General features: G+C 43.0%; 1 protein-coding gene across 5 annotated transcripts in view; it reads left to right on the top strand.

The window, feature by feature from the left end:
* Positions 1-757: 757 nt before the first annotated feature.
* LOC306821188 (transcription initiation factor TFIID subunit 4) overlaps positions 758-21,503 on the top strand; it is an 86,000-nt gene continuing 65,254 nt past the window's right edge. For 4 of the 5 annotated variants that reach the window (XR_013778754.1, XM_079339461.1, XM_079339462.1 and 1 more), the window contains exons 1-7: positions 758-2,274; positions 4,289-4,443; positions 13,665-13,823; positions 16,059-16,211; positions 16,989-17,111; positions 17,673-17,762; positions 18,789-18,998. Coding sequence is in view for 3 of the 5 variants with exons in the window: in XM_079339461.1 (XP_079195587.1) it covers positions 942-2,274; positions 4,289-4,443; positions 13,665-13,823; positions 16,059-16,211; positions 16,989-17,111; positions 17,673-17,762; positions 18,789-18,998 (2,223 nt within the window). In the remaining 2 variants the exon portion in view is untranslated. The remainder of the gene's footprint in view (positions 2,275-4,288; positions 4,444-13,664; positions 13,824-16,058; positions 16,212-16,988; positions 17,112-17,672; positions 17,763-18,788; positions 18,999-21,503) is intronic. The other variant, XR_013778753.1, reaches the window with a different exon arrangement.

The following is a 21,503-nucleotide window of genomic DNA, read 5'->3' as shown; positions in this document are numbered from 1 at the left end:
TATGCGCAATTAAACACCAGATGTGTTTTGTTCCATCTGAGGTCCAAACTACACATTTTTATTGAAATAAATCTGAGTGTTTGAAACTTAACAGTTAATTAAAAAAAACAACAACAAAAAAAACCCAACAACATCAATTTGGGACATTAATTCCCATTCATAAGTGGTGTGTGGTGGGTCCATGGTCCTGAGGCTATACACCAGTTCAGCTGCTTTAATGAATGTAAAAGGCTGGTTGGCAAGCATATTATACATCCAGGAGGGTCAAGGGGGCCTGGTTTATTTGTCCATTTTTACTATAATTTAAGAAAAATAACATTCCCTGACACATAACAGTGCGCTAATTTTATTTATACTAAGATGTCTGGATACAACATACAGTACTACTGGCTTTCACCACCCTGACAAAGTAACAAACACTATTATGAATAATAATAATTAAAATGATAAATAAATACAAAAAGATGTACATTAAACTGGATAATTTGAAAAAAAAAGACAAAAATCGTAGGTGCTTATTGTTTAGACTTGAATGAATAGGGAAATCGCGAAAAGGCTACTTTTTACAAAACTTTATTTAGAAAATGTTTGGTAGGCTACATCAGGATTTAATTACAAGAACGAAGTTATAAGCTTGAGCTACAACAGCTACAAATGAATATATTTGGTAATCACAAAGGAAATAAAAAAAAAATAATAATAAAATTGGAAAATGTAGGAAAATAAATAAAATCACAATTCAAGTAACTCACAAGAAGCTTTGTTTTTAGGACTTGTAGGATTTGTAATATAATGTAATGTAATATCTCCAGGTTAGATTTTGAGTGAAAAATAAAACTAAGACCCCCCCACTCCATCTCCTGACGTCAGATTCATTCCCACAATGCCTAGTAACACGCATGCGCATTATAATACAATATAAGAGCAATCTGTGATCAGAGATGGCGGGCGCCTCCGACCCCCTGGAAGAGATGCTCTTTTCAGAGGTGGATGAAAAAGCGGTGAGCGACCTGGTGGGTTCGTTGGAGTCTCAGCTCGCAGACCAAAACAAGCCTGCAGGCAAAACAGAGGAAAACGGAGGCGCTGGCTCTGTGCCCCTCGCCAACCATCACTTAGGAAAAACGCTCCCAGCTCCAGTGGGCACCTCAACAGTGGAACAACAACAACAACAAGGACGGCGGAATAAAACTGAGATGCGCCAGGAGAGAAACTCTAAAGATGTTAGCCCGGATAAAAGTGTCACGTCCCCTTCTCTCGACCCGCCTTCCTCCACTCCTCCTGCCGGTGTGAGCGCCGCTTGTTGTGATGGAGCATCCGTCACAACACTGACTGCATCTGGTCTGTCAACTTTGACTGCTGCTGCGCCTGGCAGCATCAGTAACACATCCAGCCGGGGGTGTAAGGTTTCTCCGGGGGAGACGTCAACGGAGGCTAACCCACCGAGGAAGCGCATAAGCACGCCGCGGAGGAGCGCTTCTACTCGGTTGAAGAGTTTCAACGGTGCCGCTGTAACGACGAGGAGGAGCAGCAGCAGCGCAGACGACGTCTATGTGGATACAACCACAACAAACTCTACTCGTGTTGTCACATCCTCTATTAACACTTCCACTTTCACCGTCACTAACCCGAGCCTCCCGGTAGGTCAGTCTGCTATCGCCCTGGACCGGGGGACTCCCACTATAGCGCTGCATAGACTCCCGAGTCACATAGTGGCGAGCATTGCCCAGAATGGCAACGGTACCAGTGTGTCGGCCTTGGTCCAGCAGGGAGCCCGCATAGCATCCCCTGCATCTTCAGCTTCACAGGACAACCACAGCAAAACCTTGACTGATTCAGAGCCTTCCAAAACAGACAATTGTCAGTCCAAAATTGTAATGTCAAGCCAGTCTGTCAATTCTATGATAAACACTGTATCTACCACACCTTCTGTTGCCATACCAACAACTACAACAACAACCACAACAGCATCATCAGCAGCAATGACCACCACAACAGTAACTCCGCCTGTGAACTCTCCCACAACAGCAGGGGCGGCAACAAGTTCTGTATGTGGAGCTGCTCAGACTACGTCAGTGACCACCAGCACCACCACCAGCAGCAGCATGGTCAGACCCACAGCCCCCTCCCCAACAGTTGCCGTGGCCACCTCCACACAGTCTCAACCCCGTCCTGGACTCACAACACCTCAAAGGATTGTAGCCCCACAGCTGATTGTCAGACCACCTCAGCAGCAGACGACCATTCAGCTTCCCCCTGGGTTTACCATCCCGCCGGGTAAGGATAGAGGCAAGGAGGTGCAGTTTAGAATATCTGTACCTAAGGCTCATGCATGGTACAGAGTCTTGAGCCTGAGGAAGTTGTGTGTGTGTGTGTGTGTGTGTGTGTGATGTCCAGTTTTCCGACCCCATGTTTATATATTTGGAAAGCTCTCCAAGATTCCTGCAGACATTGTTTGGTGCCTGATGCTGAAGAAGAATATACCTGTTGATAATATTGTGCTTTTAATCAAAGTCTCTTAGGCGTGAGCTTCAACATATGTGGCCTCACGGGGAATCAAACACGTTACACAGCAGTGGAATCATGGACCCAGTAAAGCGTGAACAATTTCACATTTACACCAAGCATCCATAAGAGTACAATAACACAACATTATACCACATCTGTGAAATACTTGAATAAAAAAAGACAGCTCTCACATTATGTTTGTGTTGTAGTTGAGTCAGTTACATTTATCTGTACACTAAGTTCATTAAAGCAAAGTCTTAGTCCACGTCTCTATAAGAGATACACTTTGTATTGTTTTGCTCACTGTGTGAAGCTTCCCCTGCTGTCACGCTTGAGTTCACGGGTTCACTGTCACAAGCAGACGGCGCTCGCTCCAACCATGTCATGCAGAAATGTCCCCCCCCCCCAAAAAAAACGAGTCACACATCATGCACAGTAAACAAAGGAGCACATTGAGGCGTCAGGCGTTCGCAGGTTTTTGATACGCAAAACAAACAGCTTCCGAAGTTTGAAAACACTTTTGTGACACTGTATGTAAAGACTGCTGTGCTGTAGTTTGAATCCAAGAAGAAGTTCAGCGTGTGCAGAATCCAGCAGTTTGGAGCTGTTTTGAAACAGTTCCACATGCTCGTACTACAGTGTCTCTTTTCCAGAAAACTCTCACTTCTCGAGTGACATAACTGCTGCCCGAGAAAAGTCGACTTCTTTATTGAAGACCTGTTCTTCCCTCTGAGCTGTCAGTACCGTTAAAGATGGAGTGTTGATTGGTCGAGGAATGTAGTTCACTTTATTTCTCACGCTGGGATGATTAGTGATCTTTATTGTTCTTATTATGTTTTATTATGGAGTCTATTAAAGCATCATATTTCATCCTAGAGGTGGGAAAAACGTAGTTTTATGTTTAAGTCAAGGTGCTTTGTCTTCTTTAAATTCTTATTTTCTGAGGTTTTAAATACATTCATAACTTCCAAATCTCTTTGGAGAAGGCCAAATAAAGCTAATACTAAATCGAATCGTGACCCCAAGAACTGAAATGAATCACCTAAAGATTCCCAGCTCTACTACCTACAATATAAACATTCATTGTGGCGCAAATTCTGCAGAAGAAGTCGATTGTTTGTCGCACTGTACAGTGATTGTTATACTTGTTGGTCTTATTTTTAATCATGATAGTTTTAATTCATGCTGGCTAAGTTACAGAAAACAAAGTTCTGTTTCTGGTTGGTAAAATGCAGTTTGATATTATTTCCATGCACTGATGTAAAACAAATACAGCTTTTTTATAAACATCTTTCAGCCAATCAGAAATAAGCAGTCGAACGAATTGACATTGAACCGATTGAACCGATTGACATTCTGTCTGTTGCATTTTCCTCGATCTTTTCTTCAGCTTGAAGTTGCTTTGCTGCTAAAATAATTTAAATGTACTATTAGCAACCCCATCTTAGCGGGCTGGGGAAAGATTGAACCCGGCTGCTTGTTTAGACTTATTTAGCTCTCAGTGTAATATTCTTTATTAGCATGGATGTCAGATGCACGGTGTTGCCCCAGCGTTGAGGATAATAAAACCATAAAAGGAAATAGAAAAGAAGCACCATTCATGAGATCAAATATCAATAAAAGCAAGAAGTATGTTAATAAAAGTAAAACAGTGTTAGTGTGTAAAAGTTTGATGAGTTTGTATTCTTTATGCTCTGTGGTTATGTGGTAACTCCTTTAAGTACTGATCAGTGACTAACGCATTGTGTTGTTCCCTCTTCTAATGTTCTGTGGGATTGTACAGGGATGGTGTTGGTACGCACTGAGTTGGGCCAGCTGGTGATGGTTCCTCAGCAGGCTTTGGCTCAGGCTCAGGCTCAGGCTCAGGCCCAGAACAACATCTCTCCGCGTCCTGCCACTCCCACCGCAGGAGCAACCTTCAGAGTCACAACTCCACAGGTGAGCACGTCTGCTACAGATCACGCCAAGTAGATCCTCCTGGCACACTTACAACAGGATGACCACGGTGCGTAGTAATGCTGAGCCGCGAGACAGGAAACAAGAAGGGAAGGTGACAGAGGTTAGGGAGATGTCTCGTTACATAAAGGACTGCTCCACTTCTGTGCCATGACAAATCTGTTTGAGTGAAATTCACAGCATCACCGATTGTTTCATTTTGAAAAATGTTCATCATTACATGTAGATTTCTTTTCTTAACTCCTGTGGCACGTTTGGAGACTTTAGAAAACTTGGAGGAGGGAAGAAGTGAAGGGTTGTTGTTTGAGACAGCTGTAATTCTGAATGAGGACTGTGTCATGAAGTGGCTTGAGGGGAACACCCAAAAATAGAAAGTAAAAAAAATAAATAAATCACTCTACTGTAGGTCTATTGTCAGTCATTTCTCATCGCTGTATAATCACATGTAATGAAAAGAAGAACCTTTATCCCCTTACTTTACTGCCAATAACACATCACCACTTTGGATATGAATGAAAGTCAGGTAAATAACTTCAGTATTTGATTCTGATTCTGGGGTATAAGGAACATTCATAGGACACTTGGGGTTTATAAACAATAATGAGTAAGCTCTGATTCTTGTTGTTGAGCCAATGATTGTGCACCTTGTTTTGATTAGCCAGTAGAAAGCTCTAAGCTCTAAATATCCCATAAGATTACTACTCCATCTCCCTCGTGCTTCCTTTGATTCCATCCAAGTCAGATACATTTATCTTCATTCATCACGACTCTATAAATGAAAGATACACTACAGAATTAAATGTTTCTTTTTTGCATCACTAAACTTCCACACGTTCACTCCAGATGTGCTGTGCAGACAAGCCAGTGTTTTCTTGCCTCTATCTTTGAACATTTCTTCATGCTGTGAAAGAATATAATCACTGCAGAGAGAATGAATGACTGTGTGTCTTCTCTAAACTGTTTGTCCAACTCCGCCTCGGCACTCTTGTTCACTTTAACAACCAGCTAAGTGCTACATCTCGGGCGCTTTCTGCATATCAAAGGGGAAAAATGATAGTTTGAGATTTTTCTTAGTTGGAGATACTAAAGAACGAGGAGTCAGATCACAGCACAGTTTTCTTCTCTTAAAGAAAAATAAAAGTAAGTCCTTCTCTGGACAGTGAGGGTCAAATGTGCTGACGAAGAAGAGTGATTGTTTAGGACAGCAGAGACGTGACATAGTTAAAGAGTCACTGAACGGTACTTAAAGGACAGCTCCTGGTGCTGAAATGAGGCCGGATACTAACATGAATAAAGAATGCTGTTTTATTTTGAAAAGGCATATTGTATCTTGATTTAACATATTGCAGGGTTTTTTTTGTCAATCTATATTATTTAATTTTTCAAGATTAACAAAACATCTAGAAGAAAGTAAGAAGAAAAAGAAGCCATTTGAAAAAGACAGAATTAACAAACATGCAGATATAAAAGAAACCAAGAAACATCCCCCGGAAATAGAAATAAAAACAAAAACAGAGAAAAATGAAGAATTAAATTTTCCTGCTGGGCCTGTATTTATGATGATTCATGCTGACACTAGAGACAATGATCCTGTTACAACATAACAAAGCAGACCATACATCACCAAAACACACGGTCAAGTCCAAGTCTATTTGTTTAGCACATTTAAAAAGAGCTTCAGCTGATCAAAGTGCTTTACAGGCAGGGCACAAAAACAGAATCAAAGAAAAATAAAGAAAGACAATATACACTCGGGGCTTACACACGCATTTCATACAAATAGACACACTCACTTATACATGTACAGGCTTACAAACATACATGTACATACATAGACTAAAATAAAAATGAAAAATATGGGGCGTGTTTCAGCCTGGGAATAAAGGTGAGTTTTGAGTTGTGATCACATGTAACTGTGTAACCACATACACATGATCTCTCAGTGAATGGGCTGCAGAGCGCCAGCTGTGTCGTAATGTGTCACAGCTCCATTCATGAACTTATCCTAGTAACACCAGCTGTTCAAAATAAAATGTTCACACGGTAGAAATTGAACGACAAACATGAGAAATAAGTCAAAGTGTTATCACAAAACACACCACAAAGTAGGCTTGAACAATTTGGGTATGGAGGCAAAATGAATGAAAAACATTAAAAATATTCATGAAAACGAATCATCTTAAGACGTAGAAACCATCAGCTGTAGTCCAGTGACATATCAGGGCTGGACTCAGAGACCAGGCACGCCAACAAATGTCCTCATCTTTTTTTGAATGCTGTTTGTGGTGTGTTTTGGTCACCCGGGTGAAGGACCAGGCCACAAAGCATTGCTTTCACAGTAAATGTGCTGAACATCATGAGTGTGGCTGGAGATTGACCTTCTTTAGACCTCAGGTGCTTTTGAAGAGTGAAGCGGGGCCAAACCGCTTCATCTGTTTAAGCAAACAGCATACAGTGGATGATAGGCCGTGTCTCACTCCATCAGAACTGAGCAGTATGGTATTCAGCGTCTTCCACCTCAAGTGAAGAAGAGGAGCTCCACTGCTCAGACGACTGAGAGGGCCTGCTGTACAGCTGAAGCACTACAGTGTTTAAGTCATCGTTGATAAGATGCCGTTCTTTTTTGTTGCTGCTTGTTGTGTACTTTTGATGAGGTGTACAATAAAAGTGAAGGCAGAGCTGAGTTACTACATGAGAGGATGAGGCTAGTGTCGTAAGAAAAACAGATTTTGTAGTTCTGCTAAGGAGGGTTAGGGGTTTGGGTTAGGGTGACACATGAAAGGCATTATTCACACTTACAAACCTTTCTTAGATCGATAGAGATGAGGTTGAAAGACTGCACATTTCTCTTTCAGTGTGCTCCTGCCCTTGACAAAGTTTTAGACCGGATTCACCTGCCACCGATTACCTGCCTTTAACTTCAACGAGTCAGGATTAGTTATATGCAGAAGATAGTGATCATAAATGGGGTTTTATAAAGCGCAAACCAAATCAATCAATCAATCAGTTTTCCGTCATTTAATCAACTCCTTTATTTGCGCACGCGGCACCACTTCCTGGTTCTTTTACTACAAAGAGCAATCAACCTCTGACCTGACAATGAGAGCACGAGGACACACAAACCTGATTGTTCAGACACATTTCCTGCACGCTTCAGTCCTTTTATGCTCTGGAGAATTTCTATCAGTGTTATTTTACCAGCCGCTGACCTTCGTCAACAGCAGCCCGGCTCATTCAATTGTAGAATTTGTGGTCTCATTACATGTGGGTACACACAGTCCTCTCCTCATTAAGATAACAGCTGAGCTCCAGACCTTAATTGGGGGCTGATTAATATGTTAAACTGTGTAATTATATTCAGTGAATAGTCCTGATTATTTTACGTATAGATTAAACTGAGATTAATGGGTGAATTAATGTCTCAAGGCTCCTTAATGACTCCATGGGGTCCTCTCATCAAAATTTAACCAGCCACTGAATCATTCATTGGAATTTGCTTATTATCACCTGTGGATACATCAATCATGGGGAAACTTCTGCTGCTGCTGGATCCACACCTTTGGAGCTTAATTGTGTTAAATAATGAGATAAATGAAAAGTTGGTTTTTCACAGATTTTCTGTAAATGATAGAAAACAGATTCAATCAATCAACTCATCCATCACTTTTTATTTGTCCATCACAGACTCATAACTAATGATCAAGACGCTTTACAAAAAACTGTAGGTGAGACTCTACTCTGTTTACAACCAAAATAAATCTGTTTTCTGCATTGAGCATCTTAAACTGTCACAATAAGGATTCAAAGAAAAGAAGAGCAGCCAAGTTCAGACTAACACAAATATATCCAATACAACAAAAGACAAACATGAAAGCTCACTCTTTTCAGTGTTCAAAAGTCCAACTCAAATAATGTCCAACCTAAAGTCTCAAAAGTTCTTAGAGGAATCCACAGTAGAGCCTCAGGGACACAAGTACGACAGTAACATGTGAAGAACTGATACAGATGTGGATAAACACAACCACAGTTCAGTCTGCAGTGCGGACTTTTCAATTGACTGAACCCTGGTGGTCATTCAGTTGGCGTTGTGGGTCCACCTCAGGGAAATGAACGTTTCAGTAGGGATTCTAACTTCCAGGTTTTGTGCAGTATGGTTTGGACGCATCTTTTTAAGAAATAGATTGTTATTTTAAATCCCACAGGGCTTTCAGAAATTCAATGTCAAACCTCACTTAACGTGTTCCTCCAAGTCAAAACAAAACAAGGACAACAAAAAAAAAGAGGATAGATGAGGCTGGTTCAGGAAACGTGCACAACTTTTCAGATGTGGAGTTGATCATGCAACTTGAACTTTTGTGTTGTTTATTGAGCCATTGGGCAAAGCACGTCTGAGGTGGAGAGTCAATAGCATGAGACGGGCTTATGATGCCACACTGAATAACTCAGACGAAGTAGGAACAGATATCAGCCGACTGTGCACCTGCTGACCAGAAACTTCTAAAAGTACACAGCACAGATTGTAGGGACTGTCCACTGTCAGATTGTGTAATCACTTTGTAATTCAGACGCACCCTCAGGCTGATTTTCAAACCCTCCTACTTTACTTGGTCATACTGATCTGCCCAAAATGCAGTAAGTGACAAACGAGGGATGTCGTACTGATTCAGGGAAAATCTACAGTATGGAGACCAGGCTCCATTGTGTACTGTTTCCCACAATGCAATGCTTCAGGTCAGACATCAAATGACGGAAATGATTTTCTAAATCATGCAAAAGAAAAGAATCACTTGTTAGTTTTTTCAGACCATAAGTGGATGTTTTATTGTAGCAGCATTTGCTATTAGCTGGGCTGTTCACTTCCACATTCCAAAACCGGAAATCAACTTCACCTGAAAAACTGCAAAATAACCACAGACTGGCAGTCAAACCACGTACACATGTTGAATGCAGTATGCATTGGGCAGTATTCAGTAAACACTGTGTTTGAGAGTATCATAGAAGGTTTGGAAAACAGCCAGAGACTGGATACACAAGGCTTAATCAAAAACAGGTGATACAGACCAGACAGCAGCATAGTTTAGTAAAAACAGGAAGTCTGCAGAAAACCAAAGTCATTTTATTTTGAAATAAAGGCAAAACAAAAACTCAACTGAGAAAATCCAAAAACTGTTAAAAACTGTCAAAGACTAACCAACAACTAACAATGATCTGACACAGAAGGAAAGAAACACAGAGACTAAACAGACAGGGCAATCAGACACAGGTGAGGACAATCAGACAGGTGATGACCATCAGACACAGGTGAGGACAATCAGACACAGGTGAGGACAATCAAAGACAGATGAGGACAATCAGACAGGTGAGGACAATCAGAAACAGGTGAGGACAATCAGAAACAGGTGAGGACAATCAGAAACAGGTGAGGACAATCAGACACAGGTGAGGACAATCAGACACAGGTGAGGACAATCAGACACAGGTGAGGACAATCAGAAACAGGTGAGGACAATCAAAGACAGGTGAGGACAATCAGACACAGGTGAGGACAATCAAAGACAGGTGAGGACCATCAAAGACAGGTGAGGACAATCAGACACAGGTAAGGACAATGAAAGACAGGTGAGGACAATCAGACAGGTGAGGACAATCAAACACAGGTGAGGACAATGAAAGACAGGTGAGGACAATCAGACAGGTGAGGACAATGAAAGACAGGTGAGGACAATCAGACACAAGTGAGGACAATCAAACACAGGTGAGGACAATCAAAGACAGGTGAGGACAATCAGACACTGGTGAGAACAATCAGACACAGACCCATTTGATTATATACCGTACTGTATATTAACAGTATGTTTGATTATATACTGTATATTAATATTCTATTAAACTTTTGTTAAATAGTACTGTAAACTTTAAAACTTCAGAGTTTTCTAAAAAATGGAGGTGCTGTTGAGCCTTAATAAACCTTGCATTGGTGTTAATATTCCTTCAGTCAGTGTGTCTTCAGTAATTGTCCACAAACACTGACACTCTTGTACCATTGGTGGCAAAATTAAAACAAGAAGAATATTTTCTGTAAACCTTTCAAATGACCATCCTATTTGTCTTTGATTTAACAAAATCATTCCCTTTGTATTTTGGATATTAAAATTATTGTAGCAGACAAAGAAAACTTTTAATGAACTCAATTACTGTGAGGACAAAACATTGACACTAGAGGGCAGCATTTCATTTATTATTTCAGAAACACTTCATTCTCCTCTTGTGATTTTTGTTTTGAATTCATGTCATAATATTTTTTTTTTCCATCAGAGTAAGACAGAGAGACATTTTCTAACTGGTTGAAAAAAAACAAACTTAAAAGGTTTGCATGAATACAAAGAGAGTTTAAATTAAGGTTGCATTAGCTGTATGAAACATGGCAGTAAATGTCAGAGAGCAGCAGTCTTTCACTAGTTACTGATATTCTCTTAGTTTTACATTCTCAGTCAGTGTTGCTACACTTTCAGCTGAGCTGTCAGATCTCAGACACATCTGAGATTACGTGCTCTAATTTAAGAAATAATATTTTTTCCCAGTTATTGAGGAGGGTTAGGGGTTCGGGTTAGGCTGTACAATTGGTTTTGTACCTACCAATTTATGGCAGGTACAAAACATTCCCAACGGTCCATCCTCTTTCTCAGCCTTAAAAGTAGCCCACTCGCTTCACAGCCAGCCAACCTGTATTCACACTGATGTGAACCCCTCTCCAAAGAGACTTGCAGATTGTCATCACCTCTCTCCATCACGCTGATGACAAATTAGCGGGCTGCGGCGTTGCCTTCTCGACAGGAAAGCAGCAGCGAGAAATGAAAGGGAATGGTGTTTATTCCCTGAGCTCAACCCCTCTGTCGGCCTGTCACTCTTCCTACGACCCCGAGGGGAGAAACGGAAGGCATCCTGAGCTTCCTTCCTTCCATACCTGTTAAATCATTCATCATCCAACTGCCTGATTATTTTAAAAAGCTAACAAGGCTTTGGTTCTGCGCTGCGTTTGGGTGTGCTTGTCTGCGTGTCAGAGGCAGAGACAGTGAGATGAAGAGAGGCATAGCTTGCGGAGGGATGCACCCTGTGGCTCTTACCAACCCCCTTCTACCCCCACTTCTACCCTGATCCCCTCTTTGCTCAAACACCCACTTCCCCCCGAATCCTTTTTGCATCCTACAAAACTTTTAGTTGAGGGGAAACTCCCTCCTCCTCCTCTCCTTATCCTACTTCTTCTTCTCCAGTCTTTGTCTCTTTTCCCATTCCTTGACACTGCTGTGGGTCTATTGGTGTGTCTTCATTTGGTTGTGAGACAAGTGCTGATAATCATGTGTGCCTGGTGTGTGAGTGCTTTTGTCTGTTTGTGAATGGACGTCTGTGTGCCAGAGGTCAGGGCAGAGGCCCTCTAGGGTTGTCTTGGCCCAGCGTCAAGGCATCCGGTTGGCAGTGTGTGTCAGTGTGTGTACTTGTGTGTACTCGCGTGTATCTGGATATGTGTCTATGATGAACCACTGGGCATCATTCTGCTATCCTGGCTCTTGGCACTGACTGCGAAAACATCTCACTGTCTCTGGTGCCGTTACAATGCAAATACACAAAGCAGACTCATCAAAAAAAAAAAAAGCATTCCTCTAATGCAGGTCTCCAACAAGAAGCTCGCCAAGCAAATCCAAAATATAAAAAAAAAAAAAGAGAATAAAAAGAATGCATCAACGAAACCTCCCTCGTAGCAAACTGTATCTACTTACTTAAACTCTAGATCTTTCTAACCAGGTAACAATGCCCTGGTAGACAGCAGGCAGTGTCAGAAATCTCATTAAAGGTAAGCACATGAAAATATTAATATACGCTGCAAAAACAAAACAAAAATAAGGGGAGTAGAAGTCGTAGTTTTCGAAAATAGCTCTCGTCCTAAAAAAGGTTGGAGAGGCCTGCTCTAAAGGAATCTCCTTGAAGTATAGTTTGTCCATTAGATACGTGCTCAGTAAGTTTCATATAAACACATTACTGTACTGCTTTGATGACCATTTCAGTTTGCTTCGCTGGCTGTGAAGCACCTTGTGCACGTTTTTTCTCCTGAATCTCAAAACGCTCCAAATAGCAGAAGAAACTAACAGCTAGCTCAGACTTCATGTGATTGTTGAAATTGATGCGTGATGGATGGAAATAACCACATGTTAGAAAGGAAGTATCAGGCAGTGTTTCACGGTAGCCTTCATGCCTATCTCCATTTTCTGTTACAATGAAAATTTATCGTGCAGACTCAAAGTCTCCATGAAGGAGCTGGGTCTTTAGCTTTGGCTGTTGTGTTGGCTGTGTGTCAGTATCAACAACATGTTGCTGGACTTTTAATTCACAAAGCTTGAACAACAGGTTGGATCGTCTGCTATGTGTTTTTCAGTGGACTACTTTATTTAATTCATTCTGTGTATCAAGTAGATGCTCCTTATGCGTTCACACTGCTTGTTGCTGTTGCTTCAAAGTCACGTATCTCCATTTATTGTGATCATTTTTTATTATTTTTAACTAAAATATGCAAAATACATTATCTACAATTTTTACTGTACTAGTTTAAGGTCACATAAGCACGTTTGTGACTTTAGAAAAAGTGATCAAAATCAGAGCCATGTCAGATTCTTGAATCACTATAACATGTGTGATTCAGTAGAGACACAGTAAGACTTTGTAACAGTAACTTTACATGTCCACGTGTCTCATGTTGGTCAAACTGCCTCTGAGAGAGATTTGAAAAATAAGTGCTCAACCATGCTTTCTTAAAACCACAGACGGTCTCCTTTAAGCTGAAACATTTAGAGAGCCGCTCTTACTTCCCCTGTCGACGCCTCTCTGTTCTAGTCTTCAGCACCAACATCCTGCCTTTTCTCTTCTTCCCTGCTTTCGTGACCTTCCTTCATTCGTGTTGAACACAAAGTTCAGTTTTTTCCTTCTTCTCTTCCTCTTTCTCTCTGATGCTGTTCTGGTATTTTCTCTGCCCTCCGTTCATTAACTTCCTCTTCCCCTCATTCTTTCACTCACCTTTACTGTTTTTCTAATGTTGTACTTTTTGAGGTGCCTTGTATTCCTTTATCCCCACATCCCTCCTTTCCTTAACCACGCTCTCTTGTTTCCTTTTTCGTCTCTCTGCCCTTCTGTGTGGCTCTCTCTCTGTCCTGCAGTCTCCCGTGACCCCTCAGACTTCCCGGCAGTGTTCTTTGACCCCGGCCAAGATGGTACCGGCTGTCTCTCCAACTCCTTCCAGCCCCGCCCTCCAGACCTCCTCCTCTTCCTCGTCCTCCTCCTCGTCCTCCTCGTCCTCTTGTCCTGCACTCCGCCCAGTGAGAAATCCTTTTCAGTCTTGTACAGTCTGTTTCCCTTCTTATGCAGCCCTGAAAAAGATTTCTGAGAACCAATGTTGTGACTGTGTGATTGTTCAGAAGATACACAAGTAGGTTTCAAACTATTTTGGAAAATGTGGGCGTGGCTTCGTTTTTGATAAGTCAGAGAAAAGGTGAACTTTTACATTTTATCATTTTATCAAACAGCTCAGAAAATTTTCTGCAGAACAACCCTTTTAGATTTGAACTACATTTGGAAAGAAATAGCTTGTGAAAGTCAAGCTGATCGTTTGATATTATTATTTCTGTAATTTTAATTTAATCTTTGAAGGGAAATTCTGGTTCGCACTCTGTTATTTTAGAGACATGCTCCCTGCTGGTGGGGGTTCACAGCCTTGCTCAAGGGTACCTCGGGCAGTGCTTGAGAAGTGGTCTGGCACCTCTTCAGCTACCAGACCAACGTCTGTATTTTGGTTCGCGTTGGGACTTTGACAACATCCGGTTCCCAACCCAAGTCCCTACAGACTGAGCTACTGATCTGTTTTTCTGAGTCCAACAACTTTGGTTTGAATCCACCTGGGATGGAGGGCTTTAGGTAGGTAGGTAGGTAGGTAGGTAGGTAGGTAGGTAGGTAGGTAGGTAGGTAGGAAGTTAGGCAGGTAGATAGATCTCTTAGATTGTAAGTCTATGTTTAACTGAATGTAAACACACTTTGCTGGAGTTGATGAACATGTGCAAAAACCAGTGATGACAGTTGTAAGTGAGCAGTATTGACATAAAGAGCAGCAATCAGTGATCCATATAATGAAGTGCAATAGTGAGAATAGACAAGTTAGCTGCTGGGACTATTGACTATAATGATGATGATGATAAGTAGACCGATGAAGTGAACTTGAGTGCAGGGATAATAAACCTAACGTGAGCAGAAAGAAGAGACAGTTCTCTGCTTGCAAGAGGTGAGCTGTTGCACAGTGTTATGGCCTTCGGTAGGAAAGGTTTCCTGTATCTGTCCTTGTGGCAGTGGAGTTGGACCAGTCTGTTAGAGAATCTGCTCTGCTGACTGTCCAGTCGGTGGTGCAGAGGGTGATCAGGATTAGGTTTGTTCAGAGTCCTCCTCTCTGTCACCACCACAGAAGAGTCCAGCTTGCAGCCTCCCCGTACAAGGATCTCAGCTTTCTCAGCTGCTCATCCCCTTCTTGTACACAGCCTGAGTGTTGGCCTTCCAGTTCAGCCTGTTGTCCATGTTGACGCCCTGGTACTTGTACACAGTCACTTCCTCTCCCAGGATACACAGCGGTTGTGGCTCCTCTTCCTTCTGAAGTCGATCACCATCTCTCTGGTATTGTCCGCGTTCAGATTCAGGTGATTTGTCGCCGTCCACTCCACAAAGTTATCCACCAGCGCCCTGTTCTCCTCCTCCTTGCCCATCACGTTTACACCCCACCACTGCAGAATCATCAGATCAGTTCTGCAAATGGCATGAACTGGAGTTGTACTGCAAGTCAGAGGTGTACAAGGACAAGGTCTGTCTGTCTGTCTGTCTGTCTGTCTGTCTGTCTGTCTGTCTGTCTGTCTGTCTGTCTGTCTGTCTGTCTGTCTGTCTGTCTGTCTGTCTGTCTGTCTGTCGGTAATCCAGGAGGTGATGTACGAGTCCACCTCCATCATCTGCAGCTTCTCCTCCAGCAGTTGTAGCTGGATGGTTTTGATGGTGTTGATGGTGCTCTCTGCTTTTTGGGTGCATTCACATCTGCATTTAGAACTGTCCGTTTAGGATTGCATCACCTAGTATGTATTTTATTGCCACGTGTGAACAGGCCCGGAGAGATTTCAGAGAGGTGATGAGGGCTTTAGAGTGAGAAACCGCTGATGGCAACTCATCTGCGAAGTAAAATTTGTATTCTGGATGTGCGATATTTTCTAGTCATTCTTCCCCTCACATTTCATCATTAGAGCATATACTCTTGGTGGCATGACCAGTAACGAGCCTTGATAGGAGCTGTGCCTTGTCAGGTAGGTGACTGTGAGGAAAATCTTTGATGGCCTCTCGTCTTTCCCAGCCTCTAGCTTGTCACCACCTCCCCCCTCCCCCTGCTTGTCTGTTTAGCGATGTCCACCGAAGTCGGGACACCAGATGTGACAGGAGCGCTGTGGCGCCTGCCTCCTGTTCTCTGTGGCCTTGCTGTGAGCGAGGCGTCACGTCCTGTTTATCTCTCTGTCTCCTCCTTGCTCTTCCAGAAGGGCCCCGTGGCTCCGGCCGTGGCTGTGACGGCTCAACAGCAGACCCCTGTGGTGATGGCCCCCCAGGCCCCGGCCCAGGCTGCCTCCCAGCCCATGCAGCCTCCACAGACAGGAATCGCCGCGCCCCCCGGAGGACCTATCGTGTCCCAGGTCCGTCTCCCCCCCCCCCCAAACACACACACACACACACACACACACACACACACACTCTTCCCGTCTTCACAGCCCACACTCCACCCTTAAGGGCGCAGGCACTGTCACATCTGCCAGCAGGCTAGCTGTGTCACAAGCTCAGCCCCAGACCCACAGCCTCACCGCCTCCCGCAGCTGGCCATGCACCGAGAGTCTCACACATGCCCGCACATGTTTGCACTCATACATTCTCACAAGTGGAAAGCAACCCAAGGACATGCAGACAGAGACATAAACGCACAGAGCCATTATGAACACATTCAGGGACACGTAGGTTTATAGATTCAGCCGTAAATGCTGGCTCACATGCACGTCCTTAACATACATACAGTCACGTTCACAGATCTTCTTGTATTCAGGCCCTGAGAGATCACATAGGAGCTACGGTTTATCGCCACTGGCAGTGTGGGTGGACAGGTGCCACGTCTCATTTGGCTAAAGAGATGAATGGGCAACATGCTAAGTTTGCTCTTCAATCTGATTTGTGACTGATGCTTGGCAGCTTCTTTATCAGTCTTAGTGCTAATCAACATCAATCTGCATGGATGCAGACCTTTTTACACCTTTTTATTCTGATGCTGTATTTACACTCCTTTCTTCAAATGTTGACTAGCTCTTCAGATACAAATCTGTGATCCTGAAATCTGGTAGAATAAGTAGATAAAAACTCAGGCTGCCAGTTTTCTATTTCAACTTTTTACAGAAGCTAAGTAACTATTTTGTTATCTGTTACAGGAAATGCAGGAGAATGTCAAAAAGTGTAAGAATTTCCTGGCAACTCTCATCAAGCTGGCGTCTCATAATTCTCCGTCCCCTGAGACCTCCAAAAACGTCAAGGCTCTGGTGCAGGATCTGCTGGTAAGCTTCAAAATCTAATCACACACGATCCCATCCAATCGTTGTGCCGAGGAGAAAGTTTTGCACGAGACCGTCTGTGTCAAAAAACGCTTTAAGAACATTTTGATGACAAACTATTTGAGTGTCGTGAAGACCTTTTTGTCTTCTCTTTAGGATTTGTGCAAAAACTACAAGCCCCTTGTCTGCTGCTTCCTTTTTATTTCCAGACTTAAACAAAACAAAACCCTCCTTTAATCGCTCATTGTCAAGGGTGACTTTCTTTTCTACATTTCACATACGAGCAGATCAACGTGGACACTGAAATGTGTTGTTGTATTGAATGCACTAAACCTGTAGGTGGCAGCATAAAACTCTTTCTAAAAAAACCCTTGCTCTATCATGAATTTTAATCTCCTACTGAATTACACATTAATGAGCTGCACCCTGAGGTGCCAGGATGGAAGTTGACTGGTTGATCATCAGCTTCGTGATGGGACAGCTTGCTGTGTTCAAGTCACCTTTTGTCTTTCTTAACTCTCTCACTTCTGTCGTTAATTATATATGACACCCTTCTCCTCACAGGATGCCAAGATTGAACCGGAGGAGTTCACCAGCCGGCTGCAGACTGAGCTCAAGTCGTCTCCGCAGCCTTACCTGGTGCCTTTTCTCAAGGTGGAGTTCCTGCTTGTAAACTGTACTGCTCACCTCTAATACCCCCAAACATTAACTCCAATATTCTCCTCAAACAGGCCGTCTTAGTCACAGCACTTTTCCTTTTCATTTAGGCCAGACTTTTTTTTCCCAGGCAGACTTTCCAACTCACTGGAAACGACTCCACAAACCATTTTGGGTCCCGACCCACCAGTTGAGAACCACTGATTTAGGACCTACATTTATAGTCCAATGAGTCCTTTAGCTTCTTTCTTAAGCCATTTACATCCAAGGTCGCCCAAAAAGCCCCACACCTCACCAGGCCTATACAGGTTCATTGACCTCAAAGATAAAATTGTTTCCTAATCGACTCTTCAACCGACCCTTCTTCAATCCTGAACTTGGCTCCTTAGGCTGACCATACTTTATACTTCCCTAAACTAAACTCCTTTACTAAGGCCTGACGCGCCCATCACACACACACACACACACACGCCCCTGGCCTGACTTCTGACTGTGTGTGACAGTGGCCCCCCCCAGCAGTCCCTGCCAGTAGCCAGCAGCTTCCTCCAGCCAACCGTGATGAGCGTCACATCAAGGCCCGACCGCCCAACCCGGCCACAAACACATGTTGTCATGCAATGTTTGGTCGCTTGTGTCAAAAATCTGCCTGAAATAATCTGTATGGAAGAGCGTCAGCTCCTCAGCTCGGCTCTGACACTGTGTTATCAGAAATGCCTAATGGCTATTTTCATGTATTTAATATACAATACTAAATATACTGCAGGGTTGTGCTCCTGAAATATAATCCAATTGTTCCCCAGTTGTTTTTTTTAAACAATATGTAAAACAATCCAGAATAGTGTATGAAAAAAAAAAACAGGTATCCCCTCATGTCCATGTATCTGCTTGTATTTGATAACACTTTGCTAAATCAGCAAATTACAACAGTAGTGTTTGTGTCTGCAGATGTTTATGCTTTTTTCCTCTTGCATGTTTGTTTTCCTCTCTAACTCTAAACTCTGGCCTCTCTCTGCCCATAAACAGAAGAGCCTCCCGGCCCTCAGGCTGTCTTTGCTGAATAGTCAGCAGACCCTGACCCAGCCCCCGCAGCAGGGAGTCAAACCAGCGCCCGGCAGCACCCCTCCTGCCATCGTGGCTGGGCCAGCTGTCCGCATACGGCACCCCAACAGCGTCAGCACTACTACGGGTGCCAGCGCACTGCCCGGCGGGACGCTTGGACATGCAGCTGCCGTGGTATGTATTGAGCAGAGCAGCTGTAACGGAGGCCAGTGCTGGTACAGTCGTCACTTTTGTTTTGCTCACAGTTCATCTGTAAGAAAAGTGTGTTTGAGGATGGAAAGAGTTCAAGCTTGAGATTTCAGGTGATGGATGAGCCAAATATTGACCCTCAATATTGCTACATTCAATAGGGAAATGGAGGTGATTGAGTCAGACCTACAGGGTTGTAGGCGTGTGTGTGTGTGTGTGTGTGTGTGTGTGTGTGTGTGTGTGTGTGTGTGTGTGTGTGTGTGTGTGTGTGTGTGTGTGTGTGTGTGTGTGTGTGTGTGTGTGTGTGTGTGTGTGTGTGTGTGTGTGTGTGTGTGTGTGTGTGTGTGTGTGTGTATGGAGAATATTTTGATACATGTGAGTCACAACACATATGCATATAATATTTCTGTGAAACTCCTCCACACATGCATCTGTCAAAGACTGAAGGCTGAAATAAGCCATGTAAAAAGTGATGCACCTGTCTGCAGTCTGTCCTGACTTTGAAAGGGAAAGCTCACACTGATTGGCTCGAGTAATACTCTGCTCAAAACAAACATGTACAACAACAGAGACTTAATCCAGCCCTTCTTGCCTTGTGCCACGCTTCGCTGCCAGAGCGTCGGCTGCCTAACAAGCAAAAGTTACTAAGTCTGAGTCACCTACTACACTTTGAGCTTTAGATAGTCAACGTATGAAAGTATCAGAGCAGTCTTCTATGTTATCGAGGCAGATTTATCTCTAAAAGCACCAAATTAATAATATAATATAGTATAATATAATAGAGCAGAAGTAAAGAGAACTCCTGCTTCAGCAGCACAGACACTGAGCTTGACTCTGTGCATACAGACGTTATCACTGAAGTCTATGCACACAATATATTCACTTGAACTGAGATTTAAAGAAACCCCTTCATTGATCAAAATGAAACCCGCACAATTTAAAAATCAGGCCTGTACCATGAAAATGTCCATAACCCGTGCACATGCAGGAATAAGGATAGAAAACCTCTATGCAATTAACAAAACATATAAACTATTAAAAAGGGTTGAAATGTAGCCTGTACAAATAAGGGGACCTGCAGCATTTCTGTTTCAAGGCACACCGCCTGAGAAGAGGTGGTGTGGTTTTTATACCAGTCTGTGCATACTTTATAACCGAGCAGAACAACAAATCTTCACCAAAGTAGTAATCAGAATTGTTGCGACATCCTTTAACAGTGAGAGAAAGCTTGTCCAGGTTAACGTCTTTTTAGTCCCCCGTTCCCCTCGACAAGAGCACGAGTCCAGCATACTGTTGGTACAGACAGGTAACCTGCAGGGTCCAGCACTGGACACTGACAGCCATCTCCAAACACAGCAGTATGGTGTGTGCGTGTGTGTAAACTGTGTGTGGGTTTACTGTGTGTGTGTCAGGACGGGTCAATGAGGTCAGACTCTCAGCGGTCCAGGCAGAGGTTTGGGAGAGCCAAGAGGTTCACTCTTTCTTTTTTTTTTTCTCTTTCCTTTTAAAATGTTTCTCCTTCCGTCTTTCTCTCACTCTCCCTCCGTCTTCCTTCTCCTTTTTCTCTTTTTTTTTCTCTCACTCTCACTTGCTTTCTCTCTTCCTCCCTTTCCCCCTCTCTACACTCTCCATCTCTTCCCGACAGTTCTTCTCACTGTATCTACCCCCGCATCACTCTCTCATCTCCCTCCCTCACGCTCTCCCTCTACCCGTTAACTGTTGAAGGGTGAAGTGAGGTAACTAGGTCAGCCCCGGGTCAATTTTAAAGCAATGTGGCGGCCGCAGTCTATGTCCAGAACATGCCTCTGGTCTCTCTCACTATCTCTCTCTCTCTCTCTCTCTCTCTCCCTCTCTTTCTCTTATGCAGGTCCACATACACACGCATACACACATGCGTATAAACACCAACATAAGCTATCACACAAAACATTAGTAAGTGATCGCCCCTGGCACAGAAACAGTCTGAAACCAGACAGCTAGTTGAATTAGGCTAAGAGAGTCTGCTCTTGCCACAGCATATGAGGAGCTTTTCTTCCAGTGGTATGGAAAAGTCTTCATAGGATATCTCATACGTTCCTTTCTAAGTGATTGTCATATTAAGTCTGTCGATGTGGACTTATGTACTTTAAGTTCCCTGTATGATTACGTTTAGTTATAATTTAGCTTATTTACAAAACGTCCTTTTTATAAGATGGATAAATGGTGAATGGCGTGGTTCTGTATGTCGTTTTAATTGTTTTTAATACATGACATCCGACTGTAACGCTTCTCTTTTTGAACACTTTGAGGATATAAAATGTCATAAACTGGTGAAGTGTAATGTTTTTATTGTTTTTTTTCTTTTTATTGCACCACTTGAAACTTGCTGGCCCTTTAAGACCCTCAGGGCAAACGGTAGAAGGTGAATGGGCTGAATAAGAAACTAGGCCATATCACTACATATGAGTGTATTCTTTACTCAAGGAATGTGTTTGAATACGCATGTGTGTG

Source organism: Symphodus melops (assembly GCF_947650265.1).
Source record: "Symphodus melops genome assembly, chromosome: 3".
Lineage (NCBI taxonomy): Eukaryota > Metazoa > Chordata > Actinopteri > Labriformes > Labridae > Symphodus > Symphodus melops.
The sequence above is the reverse complement of the archived record's forward strand: the minus strand, read 5'-3'. Positions and strand labels throughout refer to the sequence as shown.